The sequence below is a fragment of the Macadamia integrifolia genome, chromosome 9, assembly GCF_013358625.1.
Source record: "Macadamia integrifolia cultivar HAES 741 chromosome 9, SCU_Mint_v3, whole genome shotgun sequence".
Classification (NCBI taxonomy): Eukaryota; Viridiplantae; Streptophyta; class Magnoliopsida; order Proteales; family Proteaceae; genus Macadamia; species Macadamia integrifolia.
In genome coordinates, this window is record NC_056565.1 from 11,544,406 (window position 1) to 11,566,539 (window position 22,134).

Genomic DNA, 22,134 nt, shown 5'->3' on the forward strand with positions numbered 1-22,134 from the left:
TGGTTGGAGCGACGAACTAACTTCTATTGCAAATAGTATCGTTTGCCTACAAAAGGGAATTTAAGAATCTGACAGCTGTACGTTTAAAAATCCGTTCTGCTGCATGCCAAACACTTCTCAAGCTCTCATTCATTTTGGGGTTTGCAGAATGGTTTATTCCTTGATATCTTTGTGTGTCACAGCCTCAGCACTCTCAATCCCTTAGAGTAAGATCTAGAATGAATGGAGCAATTTGAGTAAGATCTAGAATGAATGGAGCACAGTATTATCTCATGTTATCTCAGTATAAAATTTCCATGTGTGTTATAAACAAAACAATACCATCAAGAACTACACCAGAGTACCAGACAATGTGTGTGAAACAGAGAAGACAATCACTAAAAAACTGCAGTACAATTCTAATATCCCTGTGACAATAAAACCACCCTAAATTTGGTCTTAGTTTACTTGCAACCTGGACAGTGCTCCAGCAAAACAAATTTGTCTCAATTAGCCCCTGGTTAGCAGATCCCAAGTTGATCCTGAGACCCATGGGAGGAAACAATAAGAGGAAAGAACTTACCTGTTGTTAAGAGATTTCTAATTATTTTTATCACAGATAAACCAAGGTAGGTTAGTACTACAATGAATTTTGGTGAAGAGAGAATTCAGCGAGAATGATCAAGGATATAATGCAACATTATTTAACAGATCTTGTATATATTGATTCATACCTAGAAACCAACACTTCCACCTGTTCCACAAAACCAAAGCAATTTTTCTCAATAAGACCCAGAGATATTGGGCTCAAACATGCAGTCCCCTTCCATGATTAAGCTATTCCCAACCCTTTATTTTCTATAAATTCAAGCTTGCAACAGCATGAATAGTCTTTGAATCCCATTATTTAAGCCTCAACTGGGGCTTCGGGGAGCAGTCAACTTTGTATCATTTCATGGCATTGTAACTCTTGTAGGTCACCCATAACATCCACCACTGCCAAATCTCTCTCATCAACATTCATTTGACATAGGTGGTGATTCCTTGTGGACGTCAGCATAAGGATGCATGCTGAAGCATTTCCTAAGTTGGTGAAATCCCAGACATGCAGATGCTTAAATCAATGGAGCATCATGATGTACCTGATAAAATAGGAATGGAGAGAGAATGTACAAGAAAGTCGTGACTCCACATAATACAGGATAATATGCAAGCTATGCCCAGCTTACATCAGTGGTAGGCAGTCCTAGGATTACGGCAGGGGTTCTTGCGAATCTCCCAGGCGACTCAAATGAAGGTAGGCATCAGTTCCTGCAGAAACACGTCATTGATCTTGATATGAGGATGGATTTAGGGTGAATGAGGAAACAAGAAATATAACATAGCAAACTTGTATGACATGAATGTTGGAAGCATAAACTTCTTGTGTGCAGGACTAATTTAATGGACAAGTCATTTGATGCACCTAATGAAAAAAAGAAATCATCCTGCAATAGCAATGAGGATCCAAGGAAGAATTTTAATGACATGAACATCATTCAATTATGAGCCTGAAAGTCACCACAAGGCAACCTAGTTTTTCTCAATTGCTCTCATCCATCCATCCACCCACCCACACACACACACAAAACAGGCTAGCTTTCCCTCAATATCTTTGGATAGCCTCATCAATTGATTGCTGCAGAAAATGTGAGCCAAGAACATCTTCAACATATTCATCATATATTTGATGATTTGGCAAACCGATTTTATCACCATGGATCCTTCTTTTGCAGGTCTAGCAGTTTCAGAGAGGGGACAACTGTTTAGTCCCCTTAAGTACTAAGCTAAAAAATGCCCAAAAATAGAAGTGACAGTGGGTGTTGGGGGGGGGGGGGGGGAGGGGAGGGACAGAGATTGGTAGGGTGGCCCCCTGCTTGGGCACACTTAGGTGAGAGATATAGGGGTAGAGAAGAGGTAGGGTTCTTTTGCAATCAACAGTTCCAAGAATTTTACCAAAAAAGGGAAAAAAGTTTCAGATTTGGCAAACCGATTTTATCACCATGGATCCTTCCCTTTAGACATTAAATCCAAAGATTAATCACATTAAACACCAATATACTAGTGAAAATAGATTTTAGAAATAAAAAGGCCACAACACCAAAATATCAGCCAACATTATTCTACCGGATAAATAAGACATGCCATATTAGTACACCCACTAAATCTTAGAATCAAGAAAGAGTTGAACTTTTGAGTCGTATATAGAAACTTGTCCAATTCTTCCCCAAGAATCGCAAAATAAATTGGTACATTGTAAACAGGGAAAACAACTAAAAGATAAGACCCCAATACTCCAATGTGTAGGTGACCAATAGAGACACTTTCTAGTTTCTACAGAACCACAACATCATATAAAGTAAAAGCTTGAAGTTGATTCTTATAGTGCGAATCTTATGGAGTATTGCTGCAAAAAATTTCTATCAAGTTAAAGAGAGAGACTGCAAAGATTTAAATAATAACAGGACATCTACTTAGTTGTAATTGATTAAGCAATTTAGATTATAAAGGTTCTGGTCAGACTCATGCATCTCTAATGGGTACAAAGTCCCTATTTGAGTAAGTTTTAATGCTTTTACCAAAACAAAGGAATAGTTGAAAGAATGAAAGAAAGCAGGAACTTCATTACACCTAGAGTTATTTGAAACTACATTTCAAACACATTCTTCAGTGACTACTGCAAATTATGGAATATAATGCAAGCAGCACACAAAGTGAAAGAAAGTTTTTACCTTCAACATCAATAGCTACAACTGTTAATAAGCAATTATTCACTCTTTGAAACACAAACACATAGAAGAACTTCAGCCATGAATAGAAAAGGGAGGACAAAAGAAAGGAACGTAAACTGCTAAGATCGCTAAAGATAATACAAGTTGACAACTACATATATTCTAACCAATAGATCTTTTGTTGAAATATAAATTATAGATAAGGAAGATATTGGACTCACCATATCCTTCCATTGAAATGATTTGCAGATCACCTCCAAAGTATCGAGCATACAGGCGACTTATTGGAAGGCCATATCCATATCCAGCCATTGTCACCCCATCAGTTGATCCAAGATCCGTTTGCTCGTCCAATGGGTTTTTTGCTGTACTATAAAGATATGTAAATATCTTTGGAAGGCCACTTCTTGGTATTCCACCTCCTTCATCTGAGATCTGCAATATGAAGGGAATCAATATGTTAAGCATATCAAAAAGTATACTTCTTAGGGTCGCTTGGGACTGCACTCCTTTTTCTTTTTCTTTTTTTTTTTGGAAAAAGAAACCTGCCAGTCTATCGTTCCCTATGCCCAGACAAAAGTGGGCTCAAAAAGACCGTGCTGCCCCCTCCCCCACCATGCGCTGAAGATGCTACCGCGCACCGGTGCAGGAGCCACAGGGATGGGCAGAGTTCCTTTGCCTTTTTTTTTAAGGATATACAAAAAAATAACTCAACTCAACTAAAACTTATCCCAACCAGATGGTTGGCTACATGAATCTTATTTCTTAAGCCTATAACACATACAGACATATAAACTCAAAAAGAATTTGTGTAAGCAATTGGGTGAGTCAGAAGAGTGATAGATCTACTGCCATTGGGATGCAATGGAACCAAAAACAAAAGCACGACAGATGCCTACAACAATGTGTATCCTTATCCCTCATTAAAATGAGCCTAAGCAACGGCAAACCTTCTTCAATCTCAACAGACAGAGTTCCACACTGAGGCTAATGTGTTCTCTAAAGTATTGACAATGTTTTTCTGGAAAATTATTTAGCCACAGCCAGGTAATTCTTGTCCATTCATCTAAAATTATGGTGTTAGCTGACCAAAACCGAGAAAAGATATCCTTCCAAAAACTGACTAATGTAATTATCTTCCGTACAAATTTCAAATAATACTAAAAGCTGTTGGTTTCTAAATTTTAGCTTATCCATAGAACTGACAATGTTAATCTAGGTGTGATATAACAGTAGTTTTGGGAATATTTTCCACATTTTACCTTAAAACAAAGCCTCAAATAAATTATCCAATACTCAATACACAATAGATCTTAATGCACCAAGCCTTATTTCTAACTCAAATACAAAAAAAAAAGGCGTACCCAGTGCATGAGGCTCCCGCAATTGCAGAGTCTAGGGAGGGTCATATTGTCTGCAGCCTTACCCCCACTTCGTAGAGAGGTTGTTTCCCAACTCGAACCCACGACCACTAGGTCGCAATGGAGCAACCTTAGAGTTACATGAGGTCTGCCCTCCCCAAACTCAAATACATATATTGAAAAGGAATTTCCATGTTTAAGATCTGTACCTTTATCGTAACATCCTCAATTCCATCGGCAACTATTATTCGAATGGGAGGTGCAACTTTGTCTGAATCCATAAACCGCTCTTGGACAGCACGCAAGGAATTCTTAACCAACTCAAATACCATAAGATGCAAGTGTGTTGGAACATACCTGTTACAGTAGCAAATAAACATAGAATTGAAGAACATTATGCATTCAATGCAGATACAACCATAAATGAAGCATAAAAAAAGACTTTCGGCACAACCCCAAATAGTTGGCGTCCTAGTTCATGGATTCAATGATCATCGGGACTTTCGAAGGAGGATAAAATGGGTCATCTAATGCACTGGCATAATCATCAGCTCTGGTTAGTGAATTTGGTTATACACTCCCAATCCAAGTCAAAACCAGCTAGGATCAATTCAAAACCCAACCCTAATCCTTAAACCATACTCTATTAGAAAGAAATTTTACATATTACATGAATCTGTAAAATCCTTCAATAAAGGTTCAGCAATTGGCAATATAAAAGGAGAATACTACTTAAACTTCTATATTTAAAGTAAATAATCAGCAATATTAATACAATATTAACATATACACATACACATACACAATTTTTTTTAATTCATTTAAAAAAAAATGTAATTGGATTTTAACCAAAATTATTATGCTGCATCTGAGGTGCTGTGTTTTCAGTTATTAAAGGTCAAAAAGTCTAGAGCTATGCAATGTTCCAAAAACTTTACATTAGTAGATCAAGTAGCAAGATCCAATGATTTTGGTAGTTTCCTCTGTGGTACAAAAAACCCTACACAACGATGAAGGATATAATTTGTAACTTCCATGTCCCCAAATAAATAATAAAATAAAATAATGTTTAAAGGAAACCGGAAATCAGAGAAAGAGTGACAAGGCAAGACCAGACCAGAAAAGGAGTTCTATGTTGTCATAAAAAAAGAAATTACTAAACTTCAACCAAATGCCAAAGAATACCATACATGAATGTAAAGTTGGGATCACCATAGATGTTAATTTCAGGAGCACTCCCATACTCTCGCAAACAAATAGAACGGGCATCCTCACTTGCACTTCGTGCTACCTCCAGAGGAGACATTTTAGTATGTATGTAACCTACACGGTCAGGTTGTGGATTGGGATCGTGTAATACCACATGCTGCCCTGAATTTCAGCCAAAGTCCAAATTATGGTCAGTTAAGTTCTTATAAATATGAAAAGGAGATTTTTTTAGAACATACAAAATTCAGAAAACCCGATATGCAAATGAATGCTCAATTGGGGAACTAAACAGGGTCAATAAGAATGAAGAAAGAAAGAGCTAACCAATGAGCATGCGGATCCCAATTCTTGACATGTAAAATCGATCAAGAAATTGGTGGATTTCATCAAGATCTTCTGTCACGACTTTTGGATTCAAGTCTTTCTTCAGCTGTTGAACACCCAAAGCCATCATAGGGACCACATTGTTGTGTCTCACTTTGATCATTTTAATCATTTGAGTGAAATCCAACTCGTCACTTGTATCTTTGATGTCTGGAAAGCTTCGAAGATCACGGAAAGAATCCAAGTACCAATCTCGAACCTATGAGAGAAAATTATTATAAGATGAAATGGCTCTTAAAACCTTCAGTTTTGACGAACCGCAAAATCACAAATCAACTGCAAAATTCAAAAATTTGGGTCTCAACTGGAATAGCACATTTATAACTCTATCTGCACCATGCATAATACGACTGAAGACTTAAATACAAAAAATACAGAAGAATGGAAAACCACCAACTTTCGAGAACTGTAGTGACTAAATTTCCCGTGTCCAACTGACAACTCAGATTGTCATCTCTCAACAACCTATGATTCAAGTAATGTCAACAAGTCTTTTGCAAGAATGGATCCTCTGCACGTAAGTTCACCTGCACATACGTGTCAGAAGCTAACACCTGTGCCACTTACTGCCATTTCCAAGGTGAGGAGGGGTAATTTATGGAAGCAAAAGGGACAGGTGTTGACCTCTGACAGGTACATCCAGAAGAACCAAACTCGTTTTTGCCTGGAACAGCTAGATTTTTGGAAACTTAACATCAAGGGTACTCATCCATTGTAGGAATCAGCAAAATTTTGCACCAACTGCCACCAATGTCAGGAAATCCAGACAAGAACACTTAACCCAGCGTGAATGTCTGCAGTCTGCACTACATCAATTCTCCACCCCCTACTAACAAACCTCCAGAACAGGTTCAGCAGTTTGCTAATAGCAACAAACAATAACAAAAGGAAGTCCTTGACGGTAGCCAAAAGCCTTATGCAACATCCACTGGAGCCCCTGTTAATAGTCAGAATCCACAGGAAGCCTTAGTGGGACAAAAGGTCTCATGCAAATGCTGTCAGAGACTTTGGGAAAAAAATAACCGAAAAGAAAGGCCGAGCGGAACCACATAAACCATTACCAAAAAACAAAGGCCAAATCCCCTGAGGAAAACTGGTATTTTTTTTTTTTTTTTAGCTTCCCCTACCTTAGAATTGAGTTTCTGAATTCAAATCACCGAAATTAGACATCCAACAATAATCTATAGAATGACCCCATCAGAAACAGAAAATTCATTAAGAAATCTCCACCCAAAAAAAAAAAAAAAAAAGAGTCTAAAAGAAGAAAAAAAAATCCACCAGAATTGAATCTCAGAAGAAAGTAGTAAGGCCAATCAAACAGAAAAATACCTTCAAAACAGCAGGTTTATCAGATAAGCCATAAGGCAAGCTCTCAAGCTCGATGGCTCTCCTTGCAATTCTAATGGGTAGCTCTCTATGAAGGAACTGAGCAGAGATTAGCAAATTTTTCTCAGTGGGTTTGGACCCAAATTCCATCATGTATCTCAAACTCACGCCAGTCTGTTTCATGGCACCCCACCTGAGTACCTCATCGATCAAAGCTTTAGAGAAATTCTCGTACAAATTCTTGGCCGCCATGGCTGACGAAGGGAGATCAACAAGCCCCGAAAATGTGAACGATAATATAAATACAACCACAGGACGCAATGCGAAGGGAGCATAGATAGACAGCCACACATAGGAATATAGAGATTGCAGACTGAACCGATGAGGAAGAAACTGAAAAGCTAACAAGATAAAAACTGTGTGGGGATTGAGTGATGGATCAGCAACCGATGAAATGGTACTAGGGTTTGAATTTTAATCCCGGGTTTTATGGTTTAAAAGCCGCCTTACCTTTGGTTTTCCCCTTCCACCTCTATTGTGGTGAAGAAGCTCGGCACGTTTGCCCAAAAACAAAGAGAAACAGCTCGGCACGTATCCACAAAAATGGATAAGGACACGTGGCATCCTTTTGTGATAGCAGTTGCCAATTGGGATCCTGCAACGTTGATAATTTTGTGAATACCGGAAGGTGACTGTTTCGTAAAACTTATTACCAGAAAAAAAAAAAAAAAGACTTTCGTAAAACTGGAGAAAAACCGCTTTTGCAACTGCAGCAAGAAACTTTCATGTCCAAAGATTTACTTCTAACGCTTGCTTCTTTTCATTGGTTGAGTCATGGAGCCTGCCCTGAAACGACGTGCTTACTACATGAGGCTTGCATGCATGTGCGTGAAACTTATGGTTGCATTTGGTAATCATTTAGTTTCAGAAACGTCGTTTCGTATCAAAAATATAATTTTTAATTTTTGTATCAAAATGTAGTTTTAAAGCCAAAAAAAGGTGTTTGGCAAACTTAAAATATTTTAGGAACAATTATCCTAATTGTTCATTTTTTTTTGTATTTAGAACGAAATTGAAATGACAGAACAAGGTTTCATCGTTCCATCATTTTGTATTTCTGAAAATTTTTTCCCCCTTTTCATTTCAAAAAAATCGAAAAACACTAATGACATCAAACACTTTATTCTATTTTTCTATTCTCGTATAAGGGAGACTACCAAATGCAGTCTATGTACTTTCATCCAGAAGTTATTAAAATTTAAAATGAATCGATCATGAACCAATACTTAAATCTGAAAACTCAATAATTTGTTGATGAGAACCTTAGAATCAACCTTGTCGACTCAATCAAAGACTCTGAACAAGGATTGGTCATTAGCCATGTCATGACCCATTTTCGATCTAAATCAACTGGTTTGAACTTTTGAAATATTTTTCATATCTTCTTGTTTATAGATACAAAACTTTCACTTTTAATGGAATAAGCATACCCTCAACACAACGGTAAAATTGATCCATTCAGATAAAATGGTCATAATTTTGAGATGAGAAAAAACCTATCCGCAAAGTGGGGGTGATATTGGATACCCCAATTACAGAGAAAAAGAGTGATGGAGAAAGAAGTGGCAAAGGGCCAAACGAGTAACCCGAACTAGACCATAACCATACTTTTTCTTATTTAATAAAATTTGAAAGGGGCTTAGATTTTCCATGTATGTGGGCTTGGGCTTGAAAAGTTATTTGGACAAGTGGCTGATGGAATGGGCCACCAATTGAAAGGGGACAAAGGGAAAGAGAAAAGATGGACTTATGGAGGACCATCGGTTGAAGTCACCACTTACATTGGACTCGGCCACTCAGTTTGTTCAAGTCAACAGCAGAGTCTTGGCACCCCGCTCATGCACTATCATTCTTAGTCATTTTCATTACTTGGCATCTAGTTCATTTTCATTCTTACTTGGTATCTGGTTCTAGATCCTCCCATTTCATTTGTTTTTTCAATGCTACGTTTCGTTGCAAGCGGAAAGTAAATGGAAGGGAAGTGAAATTTTTGTAATTATTACCTATGTAATTATATCATTAATTTCAAATCATTTTTTGTTATTAAATTTCACTTTGCTTTACATCCATAACTCTTTGCTATAAATGTAAAATAAAAATTATATGTATTAAATAGTTTATTTTACCATTTTTTAAAATAATTTATTCAATCACATGAGATGATGATTACAAAAGTTTATATTTTACAAGTTTGAAAAATTCTCCTTCTTTTCCTTTTTCCTTTGCACTCCAAACATAGACTAAGGGCCTGTTTGATAACGTTTTCTCCCATTTATGTGTTAATAAATCGCAAAAATATAATTTTTGTTTCTGAAAACAAAAACGGAATTTAAGGTGTTTGATAAACCTTGTTTTTTGAAATGTTTCCCTACACACCAATCCTGGAAACCCATGCAACCACAAGGAGAATAAAGAACCAGGAAATCAGCAATAGAACTAGAACAAGAACAATCCCAGGCTTCACACTACAAAGCGTCGATTGGATCACACATTAACCCCTTCAGTTTGATTAGACACAGGAGTATCTTTAAAGAGAGGACAATTTGCATGAAATAAAAATTTCAAAAAGTCCACACACACACAGAGTGTTGTAGAAGGAGAAAAGAATCATCATGTCTGCTTTTGAAGTTCCAAGCATGCGTGAGTACAACAAAAGGCTTAATAACCCCTTACCGATCTTGAAGGAACACACCGTTTTCACACAGTAGTAGTTGAAGGTAATCAGACACAACGAACTTAGCTTCTAAACCCGTAGATGAGCACAGTTGAGAAGTTCAGTAAGGTTTTAAAGAAGAATCTCCTACCTTGGGAGAAAAGGTGCAATAAACACAGGGGGACCGAAGGCACCGTTTGACATTGCCTGAAATCACACGACGATTTTGGGAATTTAAAGCGGAGGTAGATGTTTAGCTTCGAAATTGCCTCTTTTGTAGCCTAAAGCTTCTAGCTTTATAGGTCTGTGAGAACACTCTATGCAAACACCGTATAAGGAATATCTGCAAGTGAAAAGACTACCGTAGACGTTCACGGGAGCTTCAGGCTTCACGAGACTCGCCTAGGAGGCTCTTCATCGGAGGTACTGGCAGGCAGTACCTCACGAGACTCGCGTGGGAGTACTTTTGTCTTCACAGATGAAAGACTCTCTCAGAGTGAGCTTTCGAGTAAAAACGTCAAGATTGGGTTGCTTTTTCCCTTCAATTTATGTTTAAAGAAACAGTAAAACAAGTGGAACTTATTTCCCCTGGGTCGTTTCTTGCACCATAAAAAAAAATTATATTTCTATTTATAAAAATAAGTGAAACAAAACATGGTTGTCAAACACTTTTTATTTTGTTTATCCGTTTCTGATAATTAAAAAAACACAAAAACGACATATATGGAACATTATGAAACGAGTCCTAATTCTTTATATTGTGGTAGACCTGTTCTTTCTAATAGTTGTAAGCATCCACGAAAACAATCTCGAACTCCATTAGCCCATAGGTTGCGGCAGTATTTTATTTTATTTTTAAACAATTCTATATGGTGGTTGGGTGGCTAGGAATTTAGGATAACGAATCATTGTCAAAACATGGCCCACACAGCATTGCATACGGTGGCATGTCAGCAGAAACTGAGTATAACAAACTACGAGTCCCGAGTCCCGCCTGGTCCCATCTGTTTTAAATAGCAACTCACCGTCGTTGTCAATTGCATTTTCTAAATCAGCGGCAGGTTGTCGTTTCACCTTGTTTGTTGTCTTCTCTCTCTTGTTCTTACCAAAGAAAAAAAAAAAAAAAAAGAAGTTATTTTTTAACTTCTGTTCTTAATGTGCGTGTGAGAGAGAGATTAATGTTGAGGTGGTGACTATGCTAGCGAAGGCTACGTATTTTTTGAAATGGTGATTGGCTGATTGCAGTTTCTGCATGGTCCACCTAGGAAGGTTTTATTTGCAGTTCAAAAAGGCTATTATATAATAGTTTAGTTGGAACTCAAATTGGATTGAATTCTTATATAAAGTTGAACTTTGAAAAATCAGTATTATAAGTGATGCACAATAGTGATTTGAATAACGAAGAATATGAGTGAATATACATCAAAATACATGCTAAAATAAGAATAATATTTGATTGAATTTATTTATAGAATTTGATATATAAATTACTCTAAATTTTTTCCTCTCCATGCAATAGATATCCACATTATTTATCCACATGATGCAATAGTAGTGGACAGTGTAAGAACCCTTGCATATTCTAATTGACACCTTGTGTTGGTGTAAGAATCACATGCCAACACAACACTTTCATTACTCATGGATACTGAGATTAAGTTTCTATTTTGACTATAGAACATACGCTAGCGTCTTCTTGTGCTATTTCACTCCTCACACTTACCGTTCAAGAGCCATACCATAAGGAAGAAATCTCTAGCTCTTGAATCTTAGGACCGAGTTCCCATTGAGTTCCCATTCCAGTTGCGTAGCATACCTTAGCACCTCATGTGTCTGTACTCTCTCTCTCCACGTTGTAACGGCTCATGGAAACGGAGCCATTAGGTCCGATATTTTCTTTTTTTTGGTTTGGTGGGGGGGGGGGTGTTTCGCCGCGGGCCTCATTTTATATTATTTCTGTTTTCGACATTCTTTTATCTGGTTTTTTAAAGCCCTCCGGGCTCCGACACCGAGGCCCAGAGGTCCGAATATCTTCTCCTCAATATTCCGTAACCAAAGCTTCAAATTTGAAGTCCGTAACGATCTCCATTGATCCTGTGAATAATATTTCATTATTGTTCTCTTCCCTCCACTCCATTTGATCCCTCCTACTTTTTTCCTGTTCATTGTCTAGGGTTAGGGTTCGGGTTTCACTTTCACTTTCACACTTCTCTTCCTTCCAAAGTTCCAGTAATGGAGCTCGAGGGTTACTTCGAAGTTACTTTCTTTTCCTTTTAGGCTTAAACAAATGATGGTTTGAGGTGGAAAAATCGGACAATTTGCTGCAGTGAGTTGCCGTATTCGGTGTTCCGGTCAGAATGACGTCCGAGTTACAGATGAGCCCGCAACTGGAGCAGATCGATGGAGAAATTCAAGACAATTTCCGGGCTCTCGCGTAAGATTTCTTTGATTCCATTTACTTTATATGTCTCACTTTATTACTTCCGTCGTCGTTACACAAGCATTCGAAGTACGTCTTTATCTTCAGATTCTGATATTGAAACCTGAATGTCTTCCCTGAAGCCCTCAACCATAAAAATAAATTAGAAAAAGGAAGTAATCGAAGTATCAGGGGACCTTCTTTCGATTTGAAGAGCTGTAAATGTAGGTCTGTCCAGAATTAAGTCGAAACTTTTGGAAGTACTAATTGCACTAACTTGCACAGCAGTAATTTTGGCTATACATTAGCGGCCTCTCTTCCGTCAAGGTGTCTAGAATTTTTTTCCCTTTTCATCTTTTTAGGGAAAGATATTGGCACCCGACCTTTCTCTCCAAATACTCTTCCTGCCTCGTTTAGGAGACTCGGATAAACTTTCTGTCTGGTTTTACGCGAGAATTGTATGACAATTGTGCAGCCAAAGCCTCCACCTAGACTTTATGAACTGTGAGGACTGTGGATATCTCTGGTACTTAGTTTTAACTTCAAAACCAAGATTACAAAAACAACTTGTGGGAAATTTGCACTATTTAGTATGTGAATCTCTGCAGTAAAAATTATATTTCACATAGTATGCTGGTACGGTTTTGGACAATGATATTCTGTAAAACAGTAAGTGTTTTGAACTAATATTTAGAAAATATTGAAATTCATATGATTACACACTTACAGATCAAAGTAATTGATCCTGGATCTTTTGAGGGAGTTGGATTTTCAAAGAGATATTGCTTCATGTTGACCATTTGTTTGTGTAATAAGGTTCCAGGTGGCGGTTCTAGATGGGCTTATGATATGTAAGAGTTCTTTAATATTTATAGAAAGTAAGAGTTGTTGGGATGGACAAATGATGGTTCCAAGGCTGTTAGTGAATTGAAAAACAGTGTGATATGAGACTGTGATGCAGTTTTGGTGAATAGTGCACCAGTTGAGTCTGTACCCGTGGTTTTATTGTAAAATGATGGAGAGAAATGGGGTATATAGCTCAGCAATGGAGTTCTCACTTGAAAAGAAAAAAGAAGATAGAAAGAACAAATTGATGCAGAGGCATTTCTTTGGACCGGGCTGAACATGTTTCAGATCTCCGACCTAGAACCGAGCCCGAATTGGGATTTGAATCTAGTAGGATAATTTGATATTTATTTTCTTTAGGATGATATGTAATCTTTTTATTTTTTAGAAGCTTAGCTACGTAGAATATTTAGTTTGTGCTGGAGGTAGGAGACCCCCCCTTTCATGGTTGCACTTCCTTTTAGTTTTATTCCCACTTTCTAAGATTACCTTTCCCTTTACCTCTAAGTCCTTCATGTCTTTACCTAAACTCTAGTTCCTAGTCTGCCCTTGCTCAATAAATCGAAACTCTCTTATATTCTTGTCTATCAAGTTGCATCTTAAACATTCTGAATATTTACAAGTTTGCCATTGCATTTAATTTTTGAAATATTTAGTACTTGGGTGGGCCCATAAGAATCCAAATAGGGTTTTGTGACCAGGTTCTGCATCACAGATAATAGAAGAAGAAGAGGATATAATTTGATTGCAATCAGAAGCAATAATGAATAGCCTCGACAAAATTAGCACCTTCAGGAAGAAAGGTTTTGAATCTATTAGGTTTTGAGTCTGGAATCTCCCCCAAGCTGGAGCCCTGAGTGAAGTTGGTTATTCATTTGTCATATATTTTTATAACATGCCATCTCTATATCTGGTGAAGCTTTATAACTACAAATCTTGATTACCATAAAAACACTGAAGAGCATCTAACTTAAATGCATTTTCTTCCTATATTATCCCTCCAAAAAATATGCAACGGACATTTTTGATACACATACATTTAGAAAAAAAAAAGGGAATAATAATAGACAATGTATATACATTTTATTGACCAGGCGGTCACCTAGCCAAATTGGTGATATTTTCTGATCTCTAGATCCAAAAGTGATATATATATATATATATATATATTTTAAATACTCTGCACATCATTCTCTGCCATATGCACACATTTCGAGCCTGGTTGAAACATGGAAGATTTCAGTGGATGGTTTCGATGCTGAAATGGTCCTGAAACTTCTATGAAACCTATTTTAGGCACTCTAAACATAGTGGAACTCTTGGATTATATATAAAAAGAACACCCAAAATGGTAGCTTGACTTCATACCATAGGTTGGTAATATGCTGTTGTATACATTCACTAATATGACCTATTCCACACAACTTTGAATTTTGCACAAAACTTCCGCGAATGCAGCAAATTGTCTCCACTACTGCCCAACAACTTGTTCGAGGCTTGTATGGGATTGATTTGGCAAAACATCACCAAAAAAAACCAAGCTTCCACAATCCTTAGAGTCAAAACCAGTGAAATGAAAAAAATCTTTTGTTCAAAACTATACATTTTATATTGAAGGTTTGTGTAGTTTTGGCCTAAACGACACAAACCGAAACCACACATATCGTCCGAATATCATTGAAATGGAGAAATTTCGACTGAAACTTTGCACTTTTTACATATCGCATGGAGTTTCATTTTGACATCTTGCGAAACCGAAATATTTCGTGAAATTTTGGTGAAACCTTGAATGTTGGTATGTATTCATGCATATATACATGTTATTGGTCTTTCTGCTGCCTGTCTGCCATTCTGTTGAGATTGGTCTCTGAGTTTCACTAATATTTCCTTTTTGCACCTTATTCTTTAATGATTTGACAAGTTCCTACACTAGAATTACTTCTGTAATAATTATAATTGATTTTATTAAGTATGACCATAATATGTGAAAGTTTATGTAATCTCTCTTTTATTTTTGCAGAAATGGTTTCCAGAAATTGGATAAGATCAAAGATCCAAATAGACAAAGTAAACAATTGGAGGAACTCACAGGAAAGATGAGAGAGTGTAAAAGGTATCTCTAATCTGCCGCAGGGTGTTTACAGCATTTTATTTTTGCTAACATATTTTGATTGTTTCCATCCTCCGGAAATTCTAAAGCATTCATGTTAACTTTCACCGTATATGGGTGCCAAAATTTGGTTTGCGTTACATGATAGAGTGGGGTTTTAGCCAAATGAAGTTGGCCTTCAGTTCTGGTAGTATCTTTTTTTAAGGAATCTATGGATTGACTACTGTTGCATGCTAATTATCTGTTTCAGGTTAATTAAGGAGTTCGATCGGGAAGTTAAAGAAGAAGAAAATGGAAATCCTCCTGAGGTTAATAAGCAACTCAATGAGCGAAAACAATCCCTGGTTAGTTGTTTGGAATTTCTCCCCTATTGTTTATTCTCAGAGAAAGACATATATTTGAACAGACAGAGTCTTGATGACTATATGCTCTTCCCCCGCCCCCTCTATGTTTTGCAATTGAATGAGAAAATGTGTTATTTCAGATCAAAGAGCTAAATTCGTACGTGGCCTTGAGGAAAACGTAAGTTTGTTTTGCTCATTCCTCCCTAATGCACATTAGAAGTTTGATTCTTTTCATCTTGAGCTTTTCTGATGCTGCTGGAGTTGATTTGTAAAGGTTTGAAAAGTATAGAAGTAAAAGTCTTACATTATTATTCTCTGCGTTTAGAAATTGAGAGAGTTGCATGTCAGAAATATATGAAACATCTGTTTGAAAATTTATATTGCAGGGGAGTTGTTTATTTATAAAATAGGAGACATATTTTTCAATGATATGTACTATATGTATATGCATTTATTTCTCAAATATCATTCGGTAGTGCTTCTGTATTGCCAGTCACAAGCCTGGGCAAAGGAGGAGGGTTGGTATGTCAGGTTGACCGTTGGCATTGTAAAAACTCATAGCTGAACCTTTAGCATGAATCCTGGACATTCTCTTTTCGAATGGTTAAATAGGATCATGTAGCCAGTCCCATTTAATTGGGATAAGGCTTGGTTTAATTGACTCGAGTTTTCATGAAATATCAATGTGCATTAGGAATTGTATGTGCCTTCATCTGATCTAACGTGAGCACATAAACCTTTCAATTTTCTTTTGTGATCCAAACTGACCTACTTTGACATGTAAACCTTGGCTGGCTGGCAGGTAAAGTACAGGATAAACTACTAGAACCAAATGCAACCTGAGATCATGAGTTACTATGCCAGAATGTCACTGACATCTCTAGAGTGTTGTTCTCCCCAACCCACCCCCACCCCCCCCAAAAAAAAAGAAAAAAGAAAAAAAAAGGGAATTCATATAAATCATTGGCTTGCTCTTTAATATCTTCCTTTTCTCTTAAAGAAGTCTGATTCATTTTGATGACAATGCAGGTATATGAGTAGCCTTGGTAATAAAAGGGTTGAACTCTTTGACATGGGAGCAGGAGCTAGTGAAACTGTGGCTGAAGACAATGTTCAAATGGCATCATGTGAGATTTAATCTTTGCCCTTTATATCTGGAATAGTTCTGCCTTTTGGATAGGTGGGGAGTATCTGGGTTTCATAATATGTTAGCATGGAGTGTACTTCTTGTTATCACTGAGACTGTGAACATGTGATGTGGACATAATAAGAACAAAGCAATTATTTATACGACATCATTGAACTTTTAGTAATGGTGTGTAATACTGCTTCTGCCCCCTTACAATACAATGAAAACCACTCCCCACCCCACCCCACCCCAAAAAATAAAACATATATGGATAGCAATTCCATTTGGTTGCAGTTTCAGTGTATCCAGCCGTGGGATCAATGGATTCATAGTCAATCCCCTTTCAACTGGTTTTATTCCTTCCTAAAAGAAGGGCGCTATTCCTTACCAGCCACCCTTGATCAATCACCCAATGGAAATTTCTATTAGTGGGATAAGGCTTCTATTCTTGGGGAAGAGAAAAGGTGTCCTTCGACTCCTAACCGATTATGAGCAAATCCCATTTTTAATCATCTTCACTGTAAACATGTAGTTGGGTTTCCTTATCCCCCTGTTCTCACTTCTGACACACCTTTATGGGATAGAACAAAGTTACTTGGACATTTTGAAATTGGATCTTATGTTATGTCCAATTTGTGTGGGCACAGATTCCAATACCGAGATGCCTATCCAATAATGGTTTCACATCCAAACCGGCACTTTTTGAGATATCAAATGCTTTTAGCCATGATGTATTTGTCACTGACTGGGCAAATGTGAATGCTTTGTGATATCAGATACTTTTTGAGATATCAAATTCTTTTAGCCATGATGTATTTGTTTCTGACTGGGCAAATGTGAATGCTTTGCGATATCAGATGCTTTTAGCCATGCTGTTTTTGTTATTGACTGAGGTTATTATATAGCAATGACTAATCAAGAGCTTATCAATGCTGGGACAAAGACAATGGATGAGACTGATCAGGTTATTGAACGCTCTAAAAAGGTGAGCACCTGAGTAGCTAAATCTGAAGTATGTCTCTCGTAAATCATTCTCCGTGCCCTTACCTTGAAGATGGTTCCTTAGGTTGTGGAACAAACAGTTGAAGTTGGATCTCAGACTGCAGTATCCTTGAAAGGACAAGTATGTACAGTTCTTTCCCAGGCTATTTGTACTGCAAAGATTGTTCAATTGTGGCTAAGTTTTTATGAGGTCTTCCATTATTGAAATTGTGCAGACTGAGCAAATGGGTCGTATTGTGAATGACCTAGATACAATTCACTTCTCAATCAAAAAGGCTACTCAGCTGGTGAAGGAGATTGGTAGGCAGGTACACTTTGACCCATATTCTTCTATTTATATTATTTTCTATTAAGATTGTTACATCTTAGCTGAAGGCAGGTACTCATTGGCCCCTATTCCTCTTCTATTTATATTATTTTCTGTTAAGATTGTTATATATTAACTGGCTTCTGAATCCTTTGTCTCAGGTGGCTACCGACAAATGCATCATGTTTTTCCTACTTCTTGTTGTCTGTGGTGTGATAGCCATCATTATCGTGAAGGTACCCTTATCAATTTAGCCACCATTGCATGGCTTGCTTTCCATTTAAAATTTGACAGAAAAAAACTGAATTCTTCATAATTGTTGTCTCATGAAATTTGCAATCTAATGCTAGCTATGAAGATCTGAAACCTTTTTCCTTTTTTTTTCCCCAAAAGCAAAACAGCAACAACATAGCCTTTTCCCAAAAGCAAAAGCCATGAATATATGTATTTAGAATCGTATTGCATTCCATGATTCTAAATAAAAGATGTAATTGCTAAAAAAATTTATCATGCATATTTTTCCACATACAAATGAAAATCTGAGAAAGAACCAAGCTCTGTATGAAGCATGTGCATCTTCGTAAGATGTTCAAAGAAAGGAAGTCCCCTGTGGTGTTTATATCATGTGTAATGACAGCTTTCCTTTACTTGTATATGTTTGCTTCATTTTCTTTTAACTTTTTAATGTCCTCATGTGGGTTCTCTACTCTTAAGAGCTGATTGTATTCCTTTAGATTGTGAATCCAAACAACAAAAACATCAGCAACATCCCTGGGTTGGCACCTCCAGCACCGGCGAGGAAGTTACTATCTGTGCAAGCTATGGGAGTCTAGTTCCCTTGTTCAAAGTAATAGTAATTCATATTCCCCAGTTGGTTGAGAGGAAGATTGATCCTCTGGTGGTGGAACTGAGGTGCAGAAGAAAGAGGCAATGATTTGTTGATGGTTCCACTGGGTGTTGCTTGTTTTCTTCCTTACTTTTGCTGAGATGTTCATAATCCTGACTATGATTCTTTATGTAAATCATATATCGTGAGGCTGTTTTGTTTTCATCTTTTAACCCTATTGAGTTGTACGAGTGATACGTTTCAGTGTAATTCCTCTAGATTGTCTTGTAATACTACCTTTACATGCAATAAGGAGATACAGTCGATATAGGAAAACGAATCTTGTGTGTCAAGTTCTTTTGCATCTAGAACACATTTTGAAGCAAGGAAAAAAAAAAATGTGGAGAACAAGGTTTCAGAATGTTATAGACCCAGAATCTAATTCTGAGAATGCATGCCACATACAGCTTTAAAGTCTTAAAATACATAGCCTGTCAGAGGGGGGGGGGGCGGGGAAGGCCCGATTGGTCATGTTAGACATTAATCAAATAATTAAATGGTTGTACCTAGTGCATGAGGCTTTTGCCATTGCTGAGAGGGTCATAATATTCACAGTTTAGCCCTTACCGCTTTGCCCTTCTTACAGAAGTTGTTTCATAACTTGAATCTGTGACCACTAAGCAACTTAACCATTGAGTCGAGGACCAATCTAAGAGAGTGAAATAAGTAAAATAGGTGGAAAATGAATTCCGTACTGGATGGCATATCCTCGAGTCTCTCTCTCCTACGAGGAGAGAGAGACTCAGGGAACACTAGATATATGATATGGTCTTAGTATCTTCGAGGGGGAAAATGTTCGATACAATCGATACGGATTAGTATAGACACTAGTTACCGATGCCTAAACCCTTGGGGGTATTGTCATACGTGAGATATTTGGAAAGCATAAGGTTTATACTGAGCCTATTGTATGTCTTTGTCTCGTCCCTGTGGGCCTCATTATGGATCTCTCACCAAGAAGAAAAAAAAAAAGTTACCTTGAAAGTAAGGATGTGAATTTGAAATCGGAACTATTTACCAAATCGAATCAAACTATTTCCATCAAAATCATAAAATTATTTATTAAATGGTTTGGTTTTAGTTTCAAAATTGAAACCATGATTTAATTTTTATTTTAAATTTTAAACAATTGGTAAATTGTTTTAATAAACCGTTAAACCGATTAACATATCCGTAGTAAGTTTAATTCATTGAATGTTAAGTTTACATACATTTCAATAATATATTTAAGTTTACATTAAACAATTATTAAAAAAAAAAGATATAACAATAAATAATTTCAATTCAATGTTACAATTTACATCTATTTCTCTAAAAATTTATAAGATAAAGAAGTTGTTTCGATAAAAAAAACTAGATGACATAAAAAACTGTTTAAATCGAAATCGTTTATAAATGATTTCGGTTTTAATATATGAAATCGTTTATTAAATGATTCGTTTTTGGCTTTACCTAAAAAATCTTCTATAATCGAATCGAACCTTCTACACCAGCACTGGACAGAACTAGACTGATTAACACCCTTACTTGAAAGGCAGCATGGGATCAATGAGAGCATGCGAATAAGAATCAATAGGGGTGAAATTGGGGTGGTCATTTTTTCCTGGCAAGAACATAAGCACATGGTATTGGCCATTTTAATCCTGGTTTGGTTGTATTAACCATTCGAATTTGTAAACACGAATAGGATATTCTCTGGTTTGGAAGCTGTGGAAGAAGCAGGAGGAAGTAGATATGCCAGATGCTCTGCTGAGATATAACGCAAATATATAATGCTCTCTGGTTTTCTGGTGTTTAATTAGCAGCTTTAATTTCCTGTTCCTGCCTTCTTTCACCAATGAAATTAATCAACCAAGCGATCGTCGCTCGTCACTCGTCACAGAAGTACAGAACAGATAAGACTTGTAGTTACTCGAAGATTATTTCAGTTTATTTGATATGATTCGTAATAAATGTGGTGGATGGTCGGGTAGACGACGACTAATCGTCAAGGTTGGTATTGGGTGGACGAAGGATTGGATTTTTAACTTGAAGCTTTCCATATTAAGAGTAATCACTGAGAAGACGCAGAGCCTTAAATATCATCTCCTCCGTTGAATCAGGGTTTCTGAACTAAACTCACTGCGACCTATATTATTGGGGCCGTTTCTATTTCTTTCCCGGTTATCTCGATATCTGAGAAGCCTTCGTCTTCTGTCCGAGACTTCGATCCTCTATTGAAGGATCTCAGTGAAAAAAAAACAGAGCTTCCGGCGAAATGTTGCTTCTTTGGTAGCTGAGCTCAAGGATGTTCGGAGTCGCTTTGCTTCACTGGAAGAATCATTTGCCCGAGAAACCCCTTTGTGGGTATATAGTGGATAAAGCTGAACCTGGGCTTTTAATTAAGATATCTTCCAAGCCACCCCTCCCCTTCCATCCAAAAATGGTAATTCTTTTGGTATAGGTGGACAAAAGAAGGTGGTCATTTTTTATAACCATAAGCCATAATTATGCTTACATTACAGTCTGGGAACTGATCTATGCCCATATTGGCAGTATAATATCATAGCAAGTCATGATCCTTTTCAATTTGCTCATCCCTTCGACCTTTTTTAATATTTTTTCAAAGCAGTGCCTGAAGAAGCTAAATGCTCTAAGATTGCAACTCTCAGCTACTCAAGTTACAGCTGATGCAAGTGCAGCTCAATCAGCTCAGTCAGAGTGTGTGTCCTTGTTAAAGGAACTTGATGAGAAAGACAGTTCGTTGAGGGAGTATAGGGATCATGTAAATAGACTAGGAGAGCAGTTGGATCACCTTCAAAAGGACCTTCAAGTAAGAGACATTTCTCAGATGCAGCTGAAAGATAGTTTTAAGAGTAGACCAGGAGGTTTTGCAAGCAATTGCAAAAGCTAGATTGAGCAGAGATTTTGAACTATGGAAAATCCATGATGAGGTTTCTCCAAAGCACTTCGAGAAGATTAAAATAAGCTTTTAATTGCGAAGGATGAAGAGAGCCAAAATTGAGAGATGAGATCAGGCTTATTAGCACTGATTGGAAAATAAAAACCAATTCCTTTGGAGTCATCACAAGTAATTACCCTGAACACCCCCCCCCCACCAATTTTTTTTACTCTCCCTTGAACAAACTCTCTTTTTAGCTTTCCTTTTCTATCCAAAATTTTCATCTCTTGTTGTTTATCAAAATAGATGCTTCATATTTTTCCTGTTTACAGTTAGAGAAACACCAGAGAATAGTTGATTGGGAATTGAAGAAAAGGGTACTAAAGTTGGAGTTCTCTCTTCAGGAAGCCCGCTCTCAGACAAGAAAGCTTCAAAGGGTAACATATGTTTTCCCATTTTTTCAGTAA

General features: G+C 37.1%; 2 protein-coding genes and 1 pseudogene across 7 annotated transcripts; 2 read left to right on the top strand and 1 right to left on the bottom strand.

Annotated features, from left to right (window-relative positions):
* Window positions 1–7,573, bottom strand: LOC122089821 (pyruvate dehydrogenase (acetyl-transferring) kinase, mitochondrial-like). Of its 6 annotated transcripts, XR_006143354.1 has the most exons (8): window positions 7,034–7,573; window positions 5,645–5,903; window positions 5,302–5,482; window positions 4,321–4,468; window positions 2,972–3,185; window positions 1,122–1,290; window positions 714–733; window positions 266–521 (listed from the first exon to the last, which is right to left on the bottom strand). XR_006143354.1 is itself a non-coding variant. In XM_042659520.1 (6 exons), the coding sequence occupies exons 1-6, from the start codon at window positions 7,280–7,282 to the stop codon at window positions 1,232–1,234; spliced, it is 1,110 nt and encodes a 369-aa protein (XP_042515454.1). In that variant the 5' UTR covers window positions 7,283–7,573; the 3' UTR covers window positions 670–1,231. The 6 variants fall into 6 exon arrangements, 1 of the variants encoding a protein (XP_042515454.1); XR_006143355.1 differs by lacking the exons at window positions 266–521; window positions 714–733 and adding an exon at window positions 1–213; XR_006143356.1 differs by lacking the exons at window positions 266–521; window positions 714–733 and adding an exon at window positions 1–243.
* A 4,130-nt stretch (window positions 7,574–11,703) lies between these two features.
* On the top strand, window positions 11,704–19,066 carry LOC122090000 (novel plant SNARE 13-like). Its single transcript, XM_042659806.1, has 10 exons — window positions 11,704–12,177; window positions 15,029–15,121; window positions 15,369–15,462; window positions 15,603–15,640; window positions 16,492–16,589; window positions 17,497–17,576; window positions 17,658–17,714; window positions 17,809–17,901; window positions 18,062–18,136; window positions 18,635–19,066. Exons 1-10 carry the CDS (start codon window positions 12,101–12,103, stop codon window positions 18,731–18,733), a joined length of 804 nt encoding a protein of 267 aa, XP_042515740.1. The 5' UTR covers window positions 11,704–12,100; the 3' UTR covers window positions 18,734–19,066.
* Window positions 19,067–21,340: 2,274 nt separating this feature from the next.
* On the top strand, window positions 21,341–22,134 carry LOC122089506 (annotated as a pseudogene).